Source organism: Nuphar pumila, chromosome 5, assembly GCF_984573655.1.
Source record: "Nuphar pumila chromosome 5, dmNupPumi1.hap1.1, whole genome shotgun sequence".
NCBI lineage: Eukaryota > Viridiplantae > Streptophyta > Magnoliopsida > Nymphaeales > Nymphaeaceae > Nuphar > Nuphar pumila.
Window position 1 is genome coordinate 114,169,006 of NC_143253.1, and position 23,446 is coordinate 114,192,451.

General features: G+C 36.0%; 1 protein-coding gene across 1 annotated transcript; it reads left to right on the forward strand.

Moving 5' to 3' along the window:
• The first annotated feature begins 7,225 nt into the window (after positions 1-7,225).
• Positions 7,226-22,356, forward strand: LOC149838219 (chromatin assembly factor 1 subunit FAS2-like). The gene is made up of 12 exons (XM_090007627.1): positions 7,226-7,339; positions 15,960-16,071; positions 18,895-18,921; positions 19,123-19,195; positions 19,275-19,378; positions 19,645-19,857; positions 19,967-20,059; positions 20,285-20,357; positions 20,659-20,747; positions 20,835-20,973; positions 21,124-21,224; positions 22,010-22,356. Exons 1-12 carry the CDS (start codon positions 7,226-7,228, stop codon positions 22,240-22,242), a joined length of 1,371 nt encoding a protein of 456 aa, XP_089863753.1. The 3' UTR covers positions 22,243-22,356.
• Positions 22,357-23,446: the final 1,090 nt, after the last annotated feature.

Genomic DNA, 23,446 nt, shown 5'->3' on the forward strand with positions numbered 1-23,446 from the left:
CCTGGATTTTTGGCTGTATTAGATAATGGCTTGGAGCCAACTATATGAAAATTTAATGCATCGGCTGTCCTATTAATTAAAGTGTGTCCATAGGGCACTGTGCACTTTACTTGTTCTTTCAGGCATGAACTGCTCTAGCAATCATCATGAGGAAAACTGTACATAGCTGTAATCTTGAGTTGGATATTCTTTTTAGTCGATTAATGATTTCAGACTTTAGATGGTTGCTTGTGTACAAAGTACCTTTTTGTGATTTCTTATCCACATCAGCAACATTCAGGGTTTACCCTTACATGAAGTTAAATTATCATCTGTTATATTAAGCTTGAATCTCGGGTTAAGAGCATACAAAACTGATAATTATAGTCTGTGTCTCTGCTGGAATGAAGTTCTAGATGAGTGAAGCTTGATTAGGGTGGAACGGCAACCCTGATTTTAATAAGAGTGCTTTATACTTCACCCATGTGGAACAACGTCCTTGCATACATTTCAGAGATTTTGATCAATTATCTTTTAGGTGGGTTTGTTTTCCTGTTAAGGGTTTATCTATATGTAAGGAATCCTGAAGGAGTGGTCTTATAGTTACTGTTTTTGAACTAAAATTTCTGAGCCTAATATTAGCATCTAATACTTCTGTCAACTTAGACAGAATAATCGATATGAATGAGTAGTCTCAAAGCTTTTAAATATCATCCAACTTGACTGATTTTAAAGTTAATAGTAATTGACATTAAGACTGAGATTGAACTTGTGTATCTTTTTAAAAACAAAACTATTTTTCTTACTGAATAGCTTTAATAAAAATTTTGCTGGGAATGGACTAGTTAGGGACCCACTTATCTTTGGGTGGTGTTACTGCCATATAGGAATAAAAATTCTATTGTAAAACAGGGAGTTGTACGAATGCGGCAATGGGGATATGAACAGCTTGAATGGTTGCTGGTATACCTGCATTAGATTAATTGTGTTTGAAAGGGGCAGCCCTACGTACCATGCAAATTTTATGTTTGATATGCCTGTTTTACCTGCTCATGCCAAAGGGTTTTTAATTCTGTCTCTACAGCATATATATATATATATATATATATATATATATATATATATATATATATATATATATATATATATATATACATGTCCTGATTTCTATTAACAGGGCTGATTTCCATATGTTTTCATAGTTAGCCGAATGTTGTAAATCAAATTTTCTATTTTCACAAATGAATATACAAAGTCCTAAACCATTAAAACATGAATGGTGTAATATATTGCTGATAGGTTCATGAACTGTTAAAGTCCGATAGGATCTCGCATGCATTACCTAATGTGATGCTGTAGGCTGTCTATTGGCATAAGATGGTGCCTGAGTGTGGTTAAGCTCAAAGTTTGTAAGATGCAGCGTGGGATCATTTCAACATAACCTGGAAATTTCAGTTGTGTATAATATTGCTCATGTTACACTGTTTAGGGAGGATGGACACATAAAACTGAAATTTTATATGTATTGTATCTTGCTTTGTTGTATCTAGCTGAACATTTTACTTTTGTCTAAAGTTCATGTGTTATTTAAAAGTTGGGGTATGGGATTGTATGGAAACACTGTCGGGGAGGTTTATGCTTTCATTTGACTGTTATGATTATGGTACTCATGGGTGTGAACATGAGTCAGTTATTATTAATTCTTCTTGAACTCGTACGCTTGATTATTGTGTGAATTGGTACATGTACACTCACACACTTAAAGAAACCATGGATTTGGTTAAATATGTGATATAGGTAACACACACATATTGAAAATGCATATGAATGCATTATGACATGCATATGTTTGGATTTATGATTTTCATAAGTGCACATGCTTTTGGCACTTTGGCGTAGTGTTGTAAATAAAACATTACTTTTGTTTTATGATGTGATGCCTCGATGGCCTAAATAGACCATCATCGGCCTGAAGAGCCATGGGTTGGGTTTTCTTTTATATATGTTTTTAGCTGCATCACTTAAACCACATAAGATGGTTTGGCACTTTACTACACTGTTCTAGTGGTGTATACGGGCTGGAGTCCCGAATGGGTCCCCGCAAGGGAGGATGCGGGTTTTCACTTTTCTTTTGCATATGGTGTTGCAAACTTAAAGAATGAACTTTAATAAAAACAATGAATAAGAACAGTGTAATATACATTCTGGGATATCTCATCTGGAGTATGAGAATCTTAGATATCCGGTCTTGGGGAGACTGTGAGGATACAAAAACTCTGTGTGCGTTGTTGCCCTTGAACCCGATATTGAGGTTCTTCTCCTGGCCACTGTTTTAGGGAGAGCCTGCCACTTTACCCGGGAGTGGTGTGTTAGTCACAACTGTGAGTTTATGGTACCAAGGAAGTGGCACATGTGGGCGTGGGGTGTCCCTTGTGTCTCCGACATTAGATGTGGAGGTCTAATGTTCCGATGGATGGTGCTGTTTCCTGATATCGGTCGAGAGCTAAGTTGGAACCCAGTAATAAAATACAAATTGTGTGTTAAGCTACCCTAGGAACTTACTTGACCTCAGGGTTTGTACCCGTTTGGTGTATCCGCGGGCCACGGTAATTAAAAAGAGGAACTTAAGGATGTGTGCATCTAATAGGGCATGCATATGGAAAGATGAAACTTAAATGAAAGATAACAGAAGAAATCATGCATTGCACATAATCATGCATTTTTCTGTTATGCATTAGATCATGCATGTTTGGATCATTCTTGATATCATGACATCATTTGGTGGTAGCATATGCTTTACTTTGTGAAATCATGCTGAAAGGTTTGGTTATTTAGTTATTGATATGTGACATTGCTTTACTGTTCTTGACTGATAAGTATATGCAACTGTTGGTAGTTATAGATATTTGAATGTTGCAAAATTTATATCTGTACTCAATCAAATCACTGCATGAAATCTTATTCATGTTCTTTCTCTCACCTATTTCTTTAGAAATAGCTGTGCTCAGAATTTCGGTTCTGACACCCTACTTTGTTGGTTTTTCACAGGAAATGGTGAACAGTGAAGTTGGACATGCATCTGGGGATGGCTGAGTTATACTTGGGCTTGTCAGCTTCAGTAGAGGATATATTGGCTCTTTCTTTTGTCATTCAGTTCTTTTAAATTTTGCAATTGTTACTTTACTTTCAGTTGAAGAAAACCTTGTCTTTGAAATTTTCTTACTCATTAATAAAAGAGTTTTAGTTGGTTGATATGGATGATAATTGCAACTTCGATTGTGGTGGATGGGCTATCCAATGGAAAGTGGAACTGTGAGGACCCCAGATCTCTGGGAAGGTTTCCGCAACTTAAAAAAAAAAAAAAAATCTGCATTTTTAAAAGCTATGGATTGGGGTCGTTACATGGACCGTACTATGAATTAAAGGAATTTATACTTGAACAAAAAACAATGTCATGAAAAAAAATGAAAGTAATTAGAGTGCAACCTACAGAGATTTGCACATAATTAGATAGATTATATCTCTCACCTCGGCAAACCCACAAAGCCAGAAGAAAAATAAATTACAAAAAAAAAAAAGATAACAGAGCAAAAAAAAGAAAGAAAGAAAGTCACCTTCTATAAAAATGGGGGACAAAATGTCAATAGATTGAGAAACCTTAAACTCTCAAACGAATACCTTAAAAATAGGATTCTTCCAAAGCCCACGTCATTTTGGAAGATACAATATGAAAAAAGAACAAAAAGAAAGGAAAATATCATAGCTTTTATTCAAAACTTGTCGTGATACCTTTTTTTTTTTGCTGTTTTTTGATAAATTTACAGGCTCTCAAGCAGATGGCAATATATCGCTAATATAGGCTATATATAGCTTACATTGTTACCATCTGCACTTGATCACAGACGTTGGGCCCCACAACTGAAGTCTGTATCTCAAAGTACACCAATTATAGCAAGTCCCCAAAAACAGTGAGTTTAAATGTACCACACATAGTCACAGTGACAAACCTTAAAAACCCCAAAAATCTCGTTTTTCAAAAGCTGGTGAGAATTTGAAATTTTTTCATAAATCTCATAATTTTTTTTGGTAAAATCTCGGTAATAAAAAACAAATTAAAAATTTATAATTTATTTTTTATATATTAATAAAAGTTATTTAAAAATAAAATACATGTTTTTTCATGATAAATAGCCATTTAAAATGTAAATATCGTGTTTAAATAATGGTATTTATGTTTTTTCATAAATCTGACGATATTTTAAAAAATCTCATGAGAAATTGCCGTTTTAAACTTTCAGGTAGATTTTTATAAATCACGTAAGAGACATTAAAGAATTTTAGTAAAAGTAGTGATTGTAAATCACAATGACAGTACTTTCTCAAAGTTAGTGAAAAGTGAGAAAGTACAATTTGTGATTGTGACTGTCAGGCAGTGGCAGAGCCAGGGGTGGGCGGTCGCCCACCCCAGAATTAGAAACCGAGTCAAAACATGATACGACTCGGGTCTTCTTCTTCATTCCCCACGATTTGGAGGTTGCATTCTTTCAAGAAGATCAGAGCAGGGTCGTGCAGGAGTGGAGATCACGCCTCCCTGTTATACAGAGTTGCTCTGCCTCGATGCTGTGGCGAGGACCGTCCCCTCCGAGAGAGTGCTGAGGAGGCACCTCAGTTGGAAGACCTTCGGCTTGCTGCTGGATCACCACCGAGAAGGAGGTGTCTCAACTACGGAAACAGGCTTTCGATCTCGATGTATGATCTTCACCACCATGGAAGCTTCGTGCCACTGCGCCACCGACAGAGGTCGATGATCACCACCCGAAGTCTGCCCACCCAAAAAAAACTTCTGGATCCGCCACTGCTGTCAGGTGATTATTCTTGCCTTGAATTATAGTCACAACTAGAAAGATTAACCTTGGGACCAAATCACTGCTACTTTTTCTCAGTTGTGATCCCCATTTGTGACCAAAGCAAATGTGCACTAAATTATAAAATTACAATAATTTTATTTAGCAAGCCACATACTTTTTTTTTTTCGACAGAGAAAGCTAAGTTAGGCCAACCCCTACCTGTTATACAACCATGTCCAAAGGAAACATATAAGATACACGAGAAATGTATAGGGACCATACCAGGGAAGCATGTTTCTTATGTAAAGTGAAAAGGGTTTCTGTGTGATGAGAAACATTTTTTTTTTCCATAGATTTCTCACATTGTGTGAAACGAGTTTCCCATGTGTCTCTCGCAAGTTTTAGAAATGTTGAATTTTATTTCCCACACGTAGATGGAATCATGGAAAATGAGCCCACTTCAACTACCTAAAATCCACACTAACCTTATTGTTTGAACACATTGTATGACAACTATGTATCCAAATGGGTTATGGAGCATGGGATCACTCGTCCAATCTTATGACAGTCCTTACCAATCTCCCTCTCAGAGGTTTTGGCTCTGTTTGCCAGATTAGAAATTGGATCTCTACTGATTCGAGTGAGTTCAAGTCACTGGTCATTGAAAATTGACACAGGCAAGTAGGGGTGCAAACGGATCAGTTACCAGCTGGATCATAGTTGATCTGAATCCAAATATGATTGTAAGCAATGGGTTCAAGCCTATAACCCAAAAATCCAGATCCAAATTTTACATGGTAATATTGCATCCGCTATCAAAAAGGCTGGAAACAAGCAATTTTTTTTCCTTTTTATTTTCTTTGTCATTCACATGTAAAACTTGCAAATGGATTGTACTTGGTTAAGGTCTATGCATATACATACATAAGATGTACTTCAATACATTTCTTAATCTAAAAAAAAAGTCTAATTAGATTGGTCAAAATCTGCTCTGTATACACAGAGTAACAATATGTTTTTGAATACAAACAAGTTGGGTTTAAATTAGTCAGAATATGATCCAAATACATATGTTACTTTTATTTTAAGATCCATTCATGCTAATATTTTACTGTGTTTTAATTTGAGGCTCTGCCTGGGAGACAGTAATTGCATGAATTTGATGGAAATGGGTTAGATAGAAATGGTTACAAATGGATTTAGAAATAATTAGAGAAATCCATCTTGTTTGATACCCCATTCAATTCCCTAAAGGATTCATTATACAAAATTCTGTTTGATTCTCTATATTGTTTGAAGACATCTCTTGTTCATATAGAATGTGACATAAAAAACACAATTAAGATTTTGATATTGTTAAAACCGCACATAAATTTATGCTTTATTAACCAAAAACACATTTCTGTTAATGTAACTTGGATTATCTTTAACCCAAGCTGATTCAAGTTCATTTTTTTTCTAAGTTTTCCAAAGCCACACTTAAAGTTTTGGTGAAAATAAAAAACACACCAAAGTTTTAGCAATTGCAGCACACATTTAACTATAACTCTAACAGAAACAAACCTTGGGCTTTTTGATAAGCCATGAAAAAGTTTAGGTGTCTTTTTTAACACTATTGAAATTTTGGCTATGTTTTTTATTACTGCCAAAATAGGTGAGTTTTTGAAAATTTCTCTAAAAAAGATTGTGGAACCCATATAAGAGGTAAGCATTCAAACGATGGTTGGTTGCCGTTCATCACATGGATGAACGGCATTGGAGAGGCTCCCATTGACAATGATGGATTGCTGTCAAGGGTATCCTTGACTAAGGATGGGAAACAAGCTGAGCTGCCCGTGACTCGGCTCATGTTTTTTCTCGCATAGTTTGAAATTGTAGGATAGTCTCGGCTCTTTGGATAGTTTACATGTGTTTTTTTTTAATCCTATTTCTTTCAAGCCCAACTCTAAAACAGTGTGTTTTTTATTATAAACATGACAGCTCAAACTTGGCTCGCTTAACTAGAACTCATTATGAGCTTGAGCTCTGCTAGGTTCGCCAAAAGAATGAGTCAAGCTTGAACACTTCAAGCACGGCTCATTTACTAGCCCTACCCTTGACCCGATCCATTTGCGAGCTAAGTCCAAATGACTAGCTTTAAAAAATAAGAACGACATTGACAACCTTTCCAAGTAGTGGAAGATATTGCCAAGGTTGGATTGGTTTTTCCCGCCATTAACGTAATAAAATAACGGAGAGAGAGAGAGAGAAAGAGAGAGAGAGAGAGAGAGAGAGAGAGAGAGAGAGAGAGAGAGAGAGGTTTTTCCCGCCAATAACCAGAGCGTCAAGAGCATTTAGGGCAAATCAACCTCTCTCTCTCTCGCTCTGGAACCGAAGAAGAAGAAGAGGGGGAAAAAGGGATGAAGGGAGGGACGGTTCAGATCACATGGCACGATGGCAAACCCGTATTAACTCTAGATTTCCACTCCTCAGCCGGTCTCCTCGCCACCGGTGGTGCGGATCATGACATCAAGGTAAATTGCAACCCATCTCTCTCTCTCTCTCTTTATCATACTATTCATTATCAAAGTTTTTTTTCGGTTATTTCTTGAGCTCATGGGGAGCGTTGGTATGATCGAATTTTTAGGCCGTATTAGGAAATTTGTCTAGTTGGTAACGTGCTATGACCGATTTTCTCATATGGGTACCGCCAACAGTCGGTCTGAATTTAGAATCAAGGTTGGTTTGTAAGTGGGTATTACCGATCATTGGTTAGAGTTTGGAACCAAGAATAGTCCATTAGTGGGCACGGTTCGTCATCAAAACGATGGTGTTTGAATTGATTTTTCCATGTATGATTAGAAGGAAAGAGAAAAGAGATTGTGGGTGCAGTAATGTAATTCCTGTTGTGTAAACTGGTCTATCTTTTAGTGTCTATTTTCGCTTATTAGACACAAACAGCACTGGATTCGGCTGATTTGCGCTTGTGATTTTTGTGGGGTTCCATTCAGCTGTTTTGTTACTCACATTGTTGTGACTTCAGCTATTCTTGGAGCAATTACTTAACCACGGACATATTTTAGTTAATGCTTGTCTAGTAGATATACCAAGTCATCACTGCAAACCCTGAGATATTATCACTATGAAGGATAAACAAAAATCCAGTGCTTTGATTCAAAATCATATGGATTCATCCTTCAATACAGAACTACCAAAACATTTGACTCTGCACTAGTTGCAATGTAAAGGGGCAGTGAAACAAATAATAGATAGTAAATGAGTTGGTATGAAAATCAATGAATTGATTTCATAGAATATTATTCTCCTCAAACTTGAACCTAAAATGGCAAAGGATTGGAAAATTTTGTCCCCTCTTTGCTGAAAGAAGTAGAGGGGGTTAATCCAGATTTCAATCCCATTCATGTATAGCAATTGGTATCAACTGTCATATTGTCATTCACTCTCCACTCTTTCTTGCCCCTTCTTTCATTTATTTTTCTTTTCCATATCACAGTAATTAGGAATGTAAAATAAATTTCTATAAAGAAAGGCATTACCCTTAGAATAACAATATCATTTGTTACTGGATACATTGTCTGTCTGGTAATATTGTTTAATTAGATTAAGATGGGAAAGCATGTTTCCCATGCTATGCCTTGAATCACTTGGCCATCTCTTCTACATAAACTTATTAATTATGATCCATAAACCAAGTGAATAAGTCACTCTTTATTGAGTATAGGTTCAACTGATCCATTGTCATATCAAACTTTTTGTTGTAGAACAATCTTTGATCTTCAAACGATAAAAAATTAAGAATGTGTTCATCCTTTTTAGGTCAATGCTCCCATCTCATTGATATTTCATTTATACTGGATAAAACCAAAAGGCTGGAATGAATGAATATGATGGATTCTATGCTATAATTACATGAGAATTATAGAATTTCTTTCCGTTTTCATTTAGAATTTTTGACAACCCCTCCTATGAGCCATGGACTTCGATAATTTGAAATTTTATTGATAAAACCTCTTCAATTGTAGTCAATATCTTCTTACGGATAATTTTGGCATGATTTCATTGCTTTTTTCTCACTGTCTTATTTATTCTTATAAGAGAAAAACAATTGTGTATCGAAGAAAAAGATTGACAATCTCTTTTGTTGTGTATCTTTGATTTATTTACCCTTGGATGCTTTAATCACCAATTATAGTATTGACTGAACAAAATGGTTTGACCAAAAGGAAACATAGGCATATAATATAAACCACTAGAACCTTGCTTATTTCTAAACATGTTCCAAAACATTTTTGGGTTGAAGCTGCGCTTACTTTAATATACCTTATAAACAAACTTCCTTCAACCAAACTTTAAAATATTTTTTCTTATGAAAAACTTTACAAAACTACCCCTGACTATCTCAAATTAAAGACCTTTAGATGTAAATGTTTCGTTCTTATAAATACAAATGTCAAACTTTCACCAAGAGCCATTTCTTGTGTTTTTCTTGGTTATGAAAAAAGCCAAAAATGATTTAGATGTTATGATTTTAAACATGATAAACTCTATATGTCAAGGAATGTTACCTTTATAGAGCAAGAAAGTTTCTTTGAGTCAAATGTGCCTATTAAAAAAAATGATGATTACTCTTTTCTTGAATTATTTCCTAAATGTAATGATGATGTGTTAAACAACAATGATGTTGTTAATGATGAACCTCAATCCAACATTCGGTGTGGTGAGTTTAATGACATTGATGGTGAACCTCTAGTTATCTAATATAGAAGAAGAACTCGTGATAGACATCCAAATCACTTAGAACAATATTCTAGCATAGAAAATCAAGAATCAAACACTCTTAAGAAATCTGAAGTAACACATAAGCCTCGAGATAGATTTGTATCCTACAAAAATTTTACTCCTCAATATATAGCTTGTCTAGCCAAGAAATTTTATTATTTTGAACCCTTGTCATTCAATCAGACCAAGAATTATCCTGAATGGATGAGTGCTATGAATGATGAAATACATGCTGTAGAAAAGTCTAAAACCTGGGATATAAAGAGTCTTCCTCATGAAAATAAGACAATAGGCTGTAGATGAGTATTTAAAATTAAAACAAAAAATGATGGAACTTTAGAGAGGCATAAGGCTAGATTAGTGGTTAAAGGATTTTCCCAGGAGTATAAAATAAATTATAATGAATTTTTTTCCCCAATAACTGGGATTACTTCCGTTAGAATTTTTATAGCTACAACTGCCATTAGATGTTGGCCTATTTATTCAAGTTTATACGGACCCACCACCTGGATATGAGGTTTCTGTTAGAAAAGTACTTCGCTTAAGGAAAATACTTTATCGTTTGAAACAGGTGCCTAAAGCTTGGTATGATCGTGTTAGTTCTGTTATAGCTAAACTAGGTTTTACTTCCTGTTATATAGACACTGCTATGTTTATTAAGAGATCTGATGCATGTATTCTTCTTCTTCTTCTCTACGTTGACAACATGAACATCTCTGGAGGAGACAAATAGGGAGTTGGTTTTATTAAGAACATTTTAAAACAAAGTTTTAAAATGACTAATTTAGGCTTTCTTAGATACTTTTTAGGGATTGGGGTTGTATATTTCGCTCGTGGCTATTTTCTAACTCAATTCAAGTTGGCTTCTGACATCGTAGACAAGTCTGAAATTACAGATGAGAAAAGGGCGAACATTCCTGAAGTGATAAATGGAAAAATGAAGATAGATGATGGCACATCTTTGGACAATCCTACTTCTTACCGCCAAATGATTAGGGCCCTCACATACTTGACCATTACCAGACATGATATCTTACATGCAGTCGATACAACCAGTCAATTCCATCATTCCCCTACCACTGTGCACATGAGTGCCGTTATGTGTATCATTAGATATTTATAAAATTCTATTTATAAGGGGATTGTTTTGTCTTCCTTCCCACTCGAATTAATTGCTTATATTGACTCTGATTGGGGAGAAGATTTTAATGATAGATGTCCAAATACACGTTTCTGTGTGTTTATAAGTGACTCATTGGTGTCCTGAAAATGCAAGAAGCAGCAAAATGTGTCGTTGTCATCAACCAAAACTGAGTATCATGCCATGACCGCCACAATATCTGATATTGTGTAGTTGAGAAGATTATTGGAAGACATATGGGTTCATATAGTCACCTTCAAGGTTATGTTGTGACAATAAAAACAACATCTACATGTAAAAGTATCTTCAACAAGATACTATGATCACGACCTTAATATTCTTGATGATAAACACGTGCACAATAAGAACTCTTAAAACACTTGTGCACAAAAGCACAACCCACTAAATTTCACAAATGTACAAAGGCATAAAAAGACACTTTATTAATCACTTGGGCTTTGACCCAAAGCATGAATGAATTACAAGGAGAGGACCCCCATTTATATAGAGGTGGAGACCTTGGAGGGGCTCCACTTCTAGTCGTTGGAGCCCCTTCAACGCTCACAAATGTGACAGTTGGAGGGGCCCAACGACTAAATGTGGCTCCCCAAGGTACACACTAACCTAGAAGAAAAAGAAAGGAATAAAATAAAAAAATAAAAAAAGGAAATTACAACATATCCGAAAATGGATATGCACAAAAAGATTAAACTATCCCTCCAACTATTACGAGAAATAAATATTATATATATATATATATATATATACGTAGATAGATATATGCACATATATATGAAATGCATGTATCTTCCTATATATATACAATTATATTGAATTGGTATTACAATTTAACACTACATAGCCGACAATCACACGTTTCATGAGCACACCAAACATATTGAAATTGATTGCCACTATGTTCATGAAGTGTACCTGAAGAAGACCATCATCTTGCCTTATGTAACATTGGAATTTCAGTTGGCCGACTTCTTTACGAAAACTCTCCCTTTTCCCCAGTTTCATTATTTGCTTAACAAACTTTCGGTGATTACACTATAAGTTTGAGGGAGAATGTTAAAGTATATATATATTGTTAGTTTTGTACACATATATATATATTTCTTGATGTAATAAGTAAAAGTGTAAAATCCATTAGGGACACTTTAGTTTTTTTTTTTGTATTTTATTCTTTTTATCGAGGGCATTATAGACCTTATAATGTCTTTAAAATAGAGTTGTTGGGAGTGCTACCAACTGCTATATTTCTAGTCGTTGGGAGCACTCCCAATGGTTCTTGTTGTTCCTTTTTGTGTATAAATAAGGGATGAATTCCGTCTTGTTTGTAATATTTTTTTTGAATATGAACCAATATGAGAATTTCGTTAGGGCGTTTCCTACTGAGCGACGCGCAGTACTCTATAGGCCCGGAGGCAATGATAAATGGTCAAGGGTTGCTAGGTCATCGCCTAGGAGCGACGGGTCACACCAGTGCCCGAGTGTGGTGTCAAATAGGCAAGGGTTCCCTCACTTTGTTGGACGGGTGAAGGTAAAGACGATAGTTCAAGACCAGAAAATTAGGTTAGCCACTTGGAACATAGGGTCTTTAACTGGTAAGTTGGTAGAGTTAGTAGATGTTATGTGTAGGAGAAAGATTGATATTTTATGTTTACAAGAGACCAAATGGGTAGGTGAGAAGGCAAAAGTGATAGACCCTTGGGGATATAAGATTTGGTATACAGGAATAAATAGGAATATGAATGGAGTAAGGATTGTTATTAGCCGTGAGTTTATAGATAATGTAGTTGAGGTCCGTAGGAAGGGTGATAGGATTTTACTTATTAAATTAGTATTAGGTACAAATATTATTAGTGTTTATGCACCTCAAGTAGGTTTAGATGTTTCCATCAAGCGTCAATTCTGGGAAGATTTAGACGGAGTAGTATAAGGGATATCTCATGGAGAAAAGATTTTCATCGGCGGTGACCTTAATGGGCATGTAGGCATTAATAGGGATGGATTTGAGAGTATCCATGGAGGCTATGGTATAGGAGAAAGAAATGAAAGTGGAGAAAGGATTTTAGATTTTGGTTTGTCCTATGATATGATCTTAGCCAACACTTGGTTTAGGAAGAGGGAGTCTCACCTAGTAACATTTAAAAGTGGGGTTAATACGAGTCAGATAGATTTTTTCATACTTAAAAAGAGAGATAAGGGTTGTTGCATCGATTGTAAGGTTATACCGAGAGAAAGTGTAGCTACACAACATAGAGTTTTAATTTTAGATCTTAGAATTAGAAAATGCCGCAAAAGGGATAGACATAAGATAGATCATAGAATTAAGTGGTGGGCACTCAAAGGAGCTAAACAAGGAATGCTTGTAGAACAGGTAGTTAAGGAAACTGATTGGTGTCTCGAGGAGGATTCAAAATCAATGTGGAATATGATAACGGGTTGCATGAGAAAGGTGGCTAAGGAGGTATCGGATGAGTCTAAAGGCGGTGCACCGCTACGTAAGGATACATCATGGTGGAACGAGGATGTCAAATTAGCTATTAAGGTTAAAAGAGAGTGTTATAGAAATCTAAGTAAAAGTTGTGATAATGAGAATTTGGAAAAGTATATGATAGCAAAGAAGGAAGCTAAGAAAGTAGTTCGAAACGCGAGGGATAAGGTATATAAGGAGGTTTATGACAAGTTGGATACCAAAGAGGGCGAGAAGGATATTTATAGGCTTGCAAAGATGAGAGATAGGAAATCGAGGGATCTGGGTATGATTAGATGCATCAAAGATGAAACTCAAAGGGTTTTAGTCAAAGATGAGGAGATTAAGGAGAGATGGAAAGATTATTTTGATAAGCTTTTTAATGAAAGTCATGCTCAGGATTTTGGAGACTTCTCCGTTCCTTTTCATGAGATGAATCGTGACTTCATGCGCAAGATTCAAAAGAAAGAAATTGCAGAGGCTTTAAAGAAAATCAAATCAAGAAAGACAGTTGAACCAGATGGTATACCTATCGAGGCTTGAAAATGCTTGGGTGAGAGTGGTTTAGAATGGTTGACAAATCTTTTTAACAAGATTTGGCGGACAAATAAGATGCCTAACAAGTGGAGGAAGAGTACTTTGGTGCCTCTATATAAGAATAAGGGTGACATACAAGATTGCACAAACTATCGTGGTATAAAACTCATGAGTCATACTATGAAACTTTGGGAGAGGGTGATTGAGCATAGGTTGAGGAAGGTTGTCATGATATCGGAGAATCAATTTGGTTTTATGCCTGGAAGATCAACTATGGAAGTTATACATCTTCTTAGACAAATTATTGAGAGATATAGAGAGAGAAACAAAGATTTGCATATGGTTTTTATTGATTTAGAGAAGGCATACGATAGAGTACCTAGGGATGTTCTCTGGTGGACAATGATGAAGAAAGGTGTTTCTCTCAAGTGCATTAGTATAATTAAAGATATGTACGAAGGAGTAGTAACCAATGTCCGCACTTGTGGAGGGGTGACAAACAATTTTCCTATAACAATTGGGTTACAACAAGGATCTACATTAAGCCCTTTCCTATTTGCTATAGTGATGGATGAGCTTACAAAAACAATTCAAGAAAATGTGCCCTGGTGTATGTTGTTTGCTGATGATATTGTTTTGATTGATGAGTCTAGAGCTGGGGTTAATGCTAAGTTAGAATTATGGAGACAGACATTGGAAGCAAGAGGTTTTACGTTGAGTAAGAGTAAGACAGAATATATGAAATGTCGGTTTAGTAAGCAACACAGTAGTGATGAGAGTGTAGTGAAGTTTGGCGAGCAAGAAATATCGGTGGATGACTATTTCAAATATTTGGGATCTATCATTCAAAAGGATGGAGAAATTGATGGAGATGTAAACCATAGGATAAAGGTTGGGTGGATGAAATGGAAAAGTGCAACTGGAGTGTTGTGCGATCGTAGAATGCCATTGCGGTTGAAGGGAAAGTTTTATAGGACGACAATTAGGCCCACTTTACTATATGGTACGGAATGCTGGGCTGCAAAGAGATATCATATTCAAAAAATGAGTGTAGCTGAGATGCGTATGCTTCGATGGATGTGTGGAAATACAATAAAAGATAAGATTCGAAATGAGGAGATGTGTAAGAAGGTAGGCATTGCATCCATTGAAAATAAGATAAGAGAAAATCGTTTATGGTGGTTTGGGCATATTCGGCGAAGGCCTAATGATGCTTCAGTTAGAAGGATGGAGAAATGGCAAAATATATTAGTTAAAATAGGTCGGGGTAGGCCTAAGAAGACTTGGATGGAGATGATAGGAAAGGATATGAATGCTTTGAACCTTACCGAGGACATGACATTGGATAGAAATGATTGGAGGAGAAGGATTCATGTGGATGACCCAAAATGATTTTCTTTTTTGGTTCATATCGCCGACCCCAATTGTTTTGGGATGAAGGCGTAGTTGTTTCTCTCTTGCCCATAAGTGACATTGTGTGTGATTGTATCTTGACCCATAAGTGGTCTCCATTTATGTGTTGTACTTGCCCATAAGAGGCATTTGTTTGTGTTCTTTGTATCTCATTACATCTACATCAATAAAAATTATTATTTTTATGTTTTTGTTTTTTTTTGAATGTGTTTATTAGTGCCTCTTGTGATCTTATGTATTTGCCATTGATTGGATTATGTGTTGTCCCTTTGGGAACTTGTGCTTGTGCACATTTAGGCTTTTGTAACCATTGTATGCACTTTGTGCTTGTGTAATACCTTAGTTCCTTTGTATTATCCCTTAATGGATTTATATTTATGCTTGTGCACATTGTACTTTCGCTTTCCGCTTGTTTCATTACACTTAAAAATTTCACTTGATTGTAGATGCGGTTCTCACGTTTGGTGCTGTGAAGAATCACTATGTGCTAATTGTTTGTTTCATGTTGGTTGAGTTTCTTAAGCAAGTCATCTATCATTGAATGGTACTTCCATATAAATTTTAGAAAGGTTAAATTATCTTTTTGAGATGAGGGTAACTGCATATAGATCCATGTTTGTTTTGCATGAACATCAGCAATGTTAATGGAGTCATGCTTATTTGCATGAATGCTACAGATTGTTCCCTATGTTTGTTGGCTTTTTCATTTTCATTTTACTTGGTACTTTCATTTGCTTGTTTATGTGTCTCGTCCATCACACCTAGTGACTTGATTTTACAGCTTTGGGCGATATCACAAGGTAATGCATCAAAAGAGATCCCAACAGTGTGCTACCAAAACAACCTTTCATACCATAGCTCTGCTGTAAATATTTTGCGCTTTTCTCCATCTGGTAAGCACTCATATTTTTTTCTGTCATTGCAGAAGTGATTTTTGCTGAAGAATAGTATGGGATCAATTCATAAATTACAATGTTACAATTAGCAGATTGTGAAAGATTTCTGAATGGTCATTTAGCCATGCAGTTTACTTTGTAGCATGAGATTTTTTTTCCTTCCATATTTTATGTTCATGAAATTCATACATGTATTATTATTTTAGGAAGCACACAGAAATGAATGACATGGGTAAATATATAAATTTTTAAAAAGATCAGGGATTTAATAGAAATTACTGAAGTTGCTTTGTCATCTCTCTCTTGCTCTCCCTCTCTCTCTCTCCCCCCTTTTTGAAGCCTTTCTTGCCAACATATCATGACATAAGCAATTCCAGAGTGTCACATTTTTCTTTTTATTGTGTTGGTGAGTAGTTTCTCTTGCTTCTGCTGCAGCTTTGTCTTCCTATCTTGTCCATCCTCTTGTTAGCTTGGATCCCACACTGCCATTCTTTCTTTCATATAGTTGTTTTAATCCTAATTGATCATTTACAGTTTGTGTGGGTCAGTCTTTTCCCTCCATCCTTCTAAGAAAAAAAAATCATACTGATACAGAAAGCCTCACCTTCCCCTAGCAGGTCACATATAGTGGTGTGTGATATCAGCCTTAGTAGTAATTTTGCATGATAGGTGAACCCCTAACAAAAAGCTCATGAAAGATGAGCTGGGGCTATGCATTTCTGGTGGTTGAAGTAGTCAAAGAACAATGATGACCTGAGGGTTCTACCTTTGTATACTTTTGGCAACATCCATATAACTCTTCTTTAGATTGTGCATAAACTGTGATATTTAACTAATTGAATATGCCAACTCTAGCTGAATGAAGGTAAAGTATTGGAATGCTGGTCAAGTATTTCTGGCATCTAAATAGGACTATCACCTTCTTGAACCAACTCGAGTTGAGTGTTTAATGAAAGGGGCATCTTTGTGGTTCTGCAGTTTCCATTCCAAATCTATTCAAAAGATCCATTGCATATTTAATTCAGTAACTTCATTAGAGATCTACTCAAATCAACAATGGCGAATCATCCATGGCTCGTGTTGAAATGGCCATGAGTACCTAAAAAAGCACCTCATGAGAGAGTTGCAATAATTCCCATGACCACAGATTGTTCATTCTTCTTTCAAATGTTATACTTTAGATTCTTCTTGTGGAACTCTTGGCTGGAACACCTTTTGTTTGTTTGTCTTGGGACACGTATCCCTGAGGCACTGGGACAAATCTGTTGAGGTATTTCATCAGATCATGAGCTCATGTGAAGGGAACAATTTGTTTTTAATGTTTTTTTTCGCCATCAGGTAATGGAGGTGGTTGAATCTAGTTTGTCAGCGACCAGTTGAGTAGGAAAAGAAGAATTAAGGCCTGTGGCCAAACTTAAAAGGGAAGAGGCCATGTGAAATGACTTCTATTGATTTGTTTGTATACATTCACAATGACAATATTTCTCTTTTACATGTGCACATAAATACATGAATAACTTATTTTAACTTGAAACACAAAGATACCCCTGGTAATACAAACAAATCCAACTGCTAATACAAAGAAACCAAGTGCATATAAATTGGCAGATCCTCAGCAGTATACCCAAGGATATCGTATGTTTTGATCACCATAACTTGAGTCTCATTTCTTTGTACCCTAAGTATCATGGGAAGGCTAAACACAGGATCTGATTAGCACTGTCTTTTGTGAAAAAGTTGAATATCAGGAGATGAAGGCATGGTTAAGTGACACCTGGAGTCAGCTAGTTGATACATGTATACAGTCCAAAGTATGATTGGCATTAGCATTTTGAAAGCCAGTTATCCATAGTCCAACTCTTACTGCAGCTTGAGCTGGTGCAGTGGTCCATGCAATGATGGATTCTAGTGCATGCATGGTTTGTGACATTGTTGCATTTTATGTTAAATTTTAAATAGTTTGGTACTCAAGTCTTTTGGGTGCAGAACACTAAAATTTCTTTGGAAGCCAAAAGTAAGCACATTGTTGAAATAAAGGAGGGATGGTCGTGACAATATGTCACATACCCAAGATGCAAAGATAACTGGACATCTGGAGAAAAAGAAATTACCCAATGGATTATCACCTTTTTTACTATGCCATGAGGTGTTAAAATATGATTGTCATTTTCTATTGAAAATCCAATTATCTTGTTTCTTTTATGCTTTCCTTCAAGTGGAAAAGAGCCACCAATACCATTGCCATGCCAAAACCATTTTGTACCCTTCCAGTAAACACCCTTCTCTTTTGTTTAACAGTCATTTCGAACCCTTGTCTCCTGATCTGTCAATCTTACTCTTATTTATTCATAACCATTTCCAGAATAATGCATACAAGAACATCTTAAATTTCAACACTGTTTGAAGTTCCAGAAGCCTTTCCAATACCTGTAACTAAGAATTATAAAATACATCAGCACCTGTCTGAGGCTAAATATCTTCATATAAAAAAACTTTAATTTTGTACACCACCACAACCATCATTGTACTATCCTAATGCACACATTAAGAACGTGGCTTTTATTTTCTGCTTATGCCTGCTGGAAAACCTTGCTCCTTATTTTTCGCAGTTCTACCACAGATATTGGTAACTTGGGCCATCCAGCATTCAACACTTTTGCACTCTGTGAATGCATCCTATTACTCATTTTAGCACCTTCTTCTTATAGAATGTTTAAATGTATCTTAATCTTTCATACCCTTGTTTATGTTCGGTGCTAATGGTTGCTTTTGTAAATTTTGATTCTTTCATACTGATAATTTTTTGCATTGATTATTCAGGAGAACTGCTTGTGTCTGGTGCTGATGGTATGTTTCCTTTTCTTTAACATTGTCAAATATCTTTAGTATTTGGTGTTCTATATACTGGTGGCTTACCATATCTTACTTGAAATGTAACCAAGTATGGAAGCTTCATCCATTAGAAAGCTTGTGACATATTTAGGGTTTTCTGCTGTATCTTGATTACATTCTTGTTAAAAGATGAACCTGTGGCTTCTTGAATATCAGGTGGAGAGATGGTACTGTGGAAGATGCACAACACAGATGATGATCACACTTGGAAAGTATTGAAGACACTATCGTAAGATCATTCTTTTGTCAAATTCCATCTTTAATCATAGCTTCAAATGACTCATTCGTTTTACCTGTTTTTGAGCCAGTTTTCATAGGAAGGATGTGTTGGACCTGGAGTGGTCTTCTGATGGTGCATACCTTATTTCTGGATCTGTAGATAATTCATGCATCATATGGGATATTAATAAAGGTAAGAGGATTTTGGAGACTATGAAAGTGATGCAAACTGGGCAATAGCTTTAGAAAAGGAAACCATATTCATTTTCTGATAATCAGCCATGCTGTTATATTAAGGTATTGAACATGCCTGTTAAACAAGTCATAATATATGCTTGACAAAAGAGAAAAAAGCTAATGTGTTCCCATGCAGAATTGAAGATACACCATTGTGTTTTTTTTTCAATAATTTGAACGGAATGTTATTTACACAACATTTGATGCTCTGCCATCAAGCAGGATCTGCATATCAGATTTTGGATTCTCACTTGCACTATGTCCAAGGAGTCGCATGGGATCCTTTAGGGCATTACCTTGCTTCCCTTAGTTCAGACAGAACTTGTCGCATATACATGAACAAGCCTCAAAAAGCTAAAGGCCAAGAGAAGATGAATTATGTTTGTCAGCATGTTTTGACAAAGTCAGAATCCCTAAAGCAAGATGATACCAAGGGTGACACTAAGGTTGGACAACTTGCTTTCTTTGTTATGCTTGTTTGTCCGTTTAAGTGCATGTTTAATCAGTTTACTATGTAATCCACAACCCTTCCAGTCATCATCAGATAAGCACCATCTCTTCCATGACGAGACACTGCCTTCTTTTTTTCGAAGACTGACATGGTCGCCTGATGGGTCATTTTTAGTTGTACCGGCAGGTAATATTGTAACTAAATGCATGTTTTTTCCCCAAGAAAGTGCTTATGAGTGATCTTTGAAATGCTTTAGTGCTTTATCTGATTATTCCAGTTGTATTATCTACTTTGAAGTATGAATCAAATTTTGTCCATTCTTTCTGCTGTTTGCTTCCACTCACTACCACTAATGTGGATATCAAGATTGGTTTTGGTTCATTTGATTTGACTTGCTGTAATCTGTGTCAGGTATTTCCAAGTTTTCGCATGGTTCGGCGACTTACAACACTGCTTACATATTTTCAAGGAAAGATCTCTCAAGGCAAGAATTTATTTTTAGCAGTTCTGTTTTTCTTTCTTAAATACTTTTTACAAGGATCCTCTTTATTGAACATCATTCACATGCCTGCATATGTGTACAAGAAACACACACATGCTCATATGTGCACATGTGAGTTATTCCATGGCTTTAAATGAACAACTTTATTGAGTTTCTTTGTTCCATGTAATTCTTATAGTGGTGTAGTAAATGAAGAAAATTTTACTAATTTTACGAACTTGCAAAACACATTTTGGTTTCTACTTACATTACACATTCTTTACGTAAATTATTTTGGTGCCAGGCCAGCATTACAACTTCCAGGTGCCAGTAAACCTATAGTGGCTGTGCGTTTTTGTCCCATCATCTTTAGTTTACGTGGATCCAATCCAGGTAATCTTTTTTTATTATATTACTTCATGTTTAGATGCTTCCATGGGTTATTCGGATGATGAAGTTGCTCTTTGTTGTCCATTACAGCTGCTTTCTTCAAGCTGCCATATCGCATTGTGTTTGCAGTGGCAACCCTGAACTCCCTCTGTGTATATGACACAGAGAGTGTTACCCCAATAGCAATCTTGGCCGGTCTTCATTATTCAGCGATAACAGACATTGCATGGTACGGATCTTCCCTTTTTGCATCTTTTATACAACAATCTCATTTATAGGTAACAATCTTGAGTTATGCTTAGTTATGAAGGACAGACTGCTACAAAGTATAAAGTGACGCAATCACTGATTGTTTTTGGTGCACCTGATTTTTCTCTAGGTCATCTGATGCCAAGTATCTTGCTGTTTCATCTCAAGATGGCTATTGCACAGTTCTAGAATTCGAAAACAATGAACTGGGATCTCCCATATCCATGTCAGGTATTTGTCTTTTGTGCTTTTCTTTTCTCTCTGCTTCTCTTTGCTCATCTCAATCTTATCTATTTGTAACCAAATAACCCATTATTAACAGTTCAGATTATCTTCTTATCAGGTTTTACTTGTAAATAGAGAACGATGTCATTGTATCTTTGGATTTATTTCATTTTTTGTTTAAAACTTTAAATATCATGCTAACTGTTGATAGGGAACAGTGCCCTTGCACTATGTAATGCAGGTGCTTCCTTGCTTGTTTGTGGAAGAACTAAGAAAAATTGGTTAATTGTTAACATATTTTATCAATAAATTTAGTTGTCTCAAATACGTCAATTGAAAATAACTGTGATTTACTTATATGTAATTGTTGTTCATATTATTCAGTACAACATGCTTTTCAAATATTTTTAATTGCATTGGTAGGAAAAGAAAGAGGAAAATTATGGGAAAAAGGATCTTTTGTCGGTTGAATTCATGACCCAATTCAACTTTCAAATAGCTTCAAACTTCTCAATCTAATCTATGAAAATAATTTCATGCTGTTTCAATGAACTTGTTTTGGGTCACTAATTTCTTCATTTACATCAAAACAGTCCAGAGTTTGTTCATCTCTTACTCTTAAGGGCAATGAACTTAGTATTCTTTTAGTATGACTGAGCTTATGCAATCCAACAGAAGCCAAGTCTTTTCTGACCAACTTTACTGTCTCCATTCTAACTTTTCATGCTATAATGCTAAAGACATCTTCTGTCGTCACTTGCAGCTAATGTACTCCTTTCATTTGTTATTAGAAAAAAGCAAAATGGTTGGGAATTTGAAGTTGACAACAGAAATTGAAGAAAAGACGCCTGCTGTGGAGGTTAGTCCACCAGCTGATAATGTTGCATCCACGGTTGATGAAAAGATGGATACAAATGTGAACAGTAGCAGACATTTGCCTCCTGTCCAAGCGGAAACTTTGGGAGCCAATAAGCCTGCTAGAAGACGTATCACCCCTGTTGCAGTTGATAGGCCAATGGGGTGAGCTTTGTTGATGTACTCTTGAAGCCTGTACAGTAGTCATTCCGGACCTGAGAGACAACACAGAAACGGGATATTTTTGTTTCTTTCATATTTGTAACTTCAGTTACCACTTTATGGGTTTAATGAAAATGAATTGTTTGTAGCCTGCAAATGCATTCTCTCTTTACAATTTTATATCACAGGTAGGCATTGATGTCGAATTCCAGGAAAAAGAAAGTTTACTACCCTGTAAATATGCTAAAAAATTGTAGTGAGCTATGTTTATTCACTCCAGTTTTTAGGTTAATTAACATGCTAAATGACCAGTATACTCATCATCGAAGGGCTTTTGATACCCAAGCATATTTCCACTGACTATTAAAATTCTGGAAACAAATATTCATTTTCCTTGCATTGCTTGTGTGTTTGATTTTGCAAATGTGCAGATGGGCTATGTTCGGTTGTGGATTGCATACAAAGCTAATATTTAGATCCCATAGGGATCTTTCCTAATCATATATACAAATCTAGGTTCAGATTTAACCGGATCATATATACAAGTCTTTGTCAATTGATTGATTGTCTCAAGTATTTACTTATGCCGGATCATATTAAGAACATGACTTAGTCAAGCAAGACTCAACTGTCATGCTTGATTGTCGGGTCTTGCTCTAGGAGGTGATATTAATTGGAAACTCATTCAGTCAAATGACATGGTTTTGGGTAAACAAATCATAATTTAGTCTTGCTTGGACCAATTGCATTAAGATTTGCCTTGAGTAGATCTTTTATATCTCATTACTATTGATATACTCAATTAAAAAGTGGCGTATGTGGCTCAAATCTTGGATCCAATATGAAGCTTTTCTCCTGTATTGCTTCAGGAGAGAGAGAGAGAGAGAGAGAGAGAGAGAGAGAGAGAGAGAGAGAGAGAGAGAGAGAGAGAGAGCAATGATAAACGATAAAATTGGAAAGTTGGTGATTCTGAACTCAAGCTACTCAAATTCAGCACGAGCTTCGCTTGGGAGAAGCTTATTTAAGCGCTAATTTGAGCTGCCTGTCAAGCTCTGCACCGAAACTCCTGCCTGACAAAGTGACAAATAAAAAGAGCCAAGGCCAGGCAACACTAGCCAGGTTTGGCTTAAATTCATAAATAAGTTCATAGGCATCGCATGCACAATATTACATACAATTTTTATGTCCAATATCCAAGAGTCGGTTCCTAC

What these genes read in the sequence shown, in the direction of transcription:
- LOC149838219 (XM_090007627.1), top strand. Translation starts at nt 7,226, where the DNA reads ATGAAGGGAGGGACGGTTCAGATCACATGGCACGATGGCAAACCCGTA. An exon ending in GCGATAACAGACATTGCATG is followed by an intron (nt 20,974 to 21,123) that starts GTACGGATCTTC and finishes ATTTTTCTCTAG; the next exon opens with GTCATCTGATGCCAAGTATC. An exon ending in ATCTCCCATATCCATGTCAG is followed by an intron (nt 21,225 to 22,009) that starts GTATTTGTCTTT and finishes ATTTGTTATTAG; the next exon opens with AAAAAAGCAAAATGGTTGGG.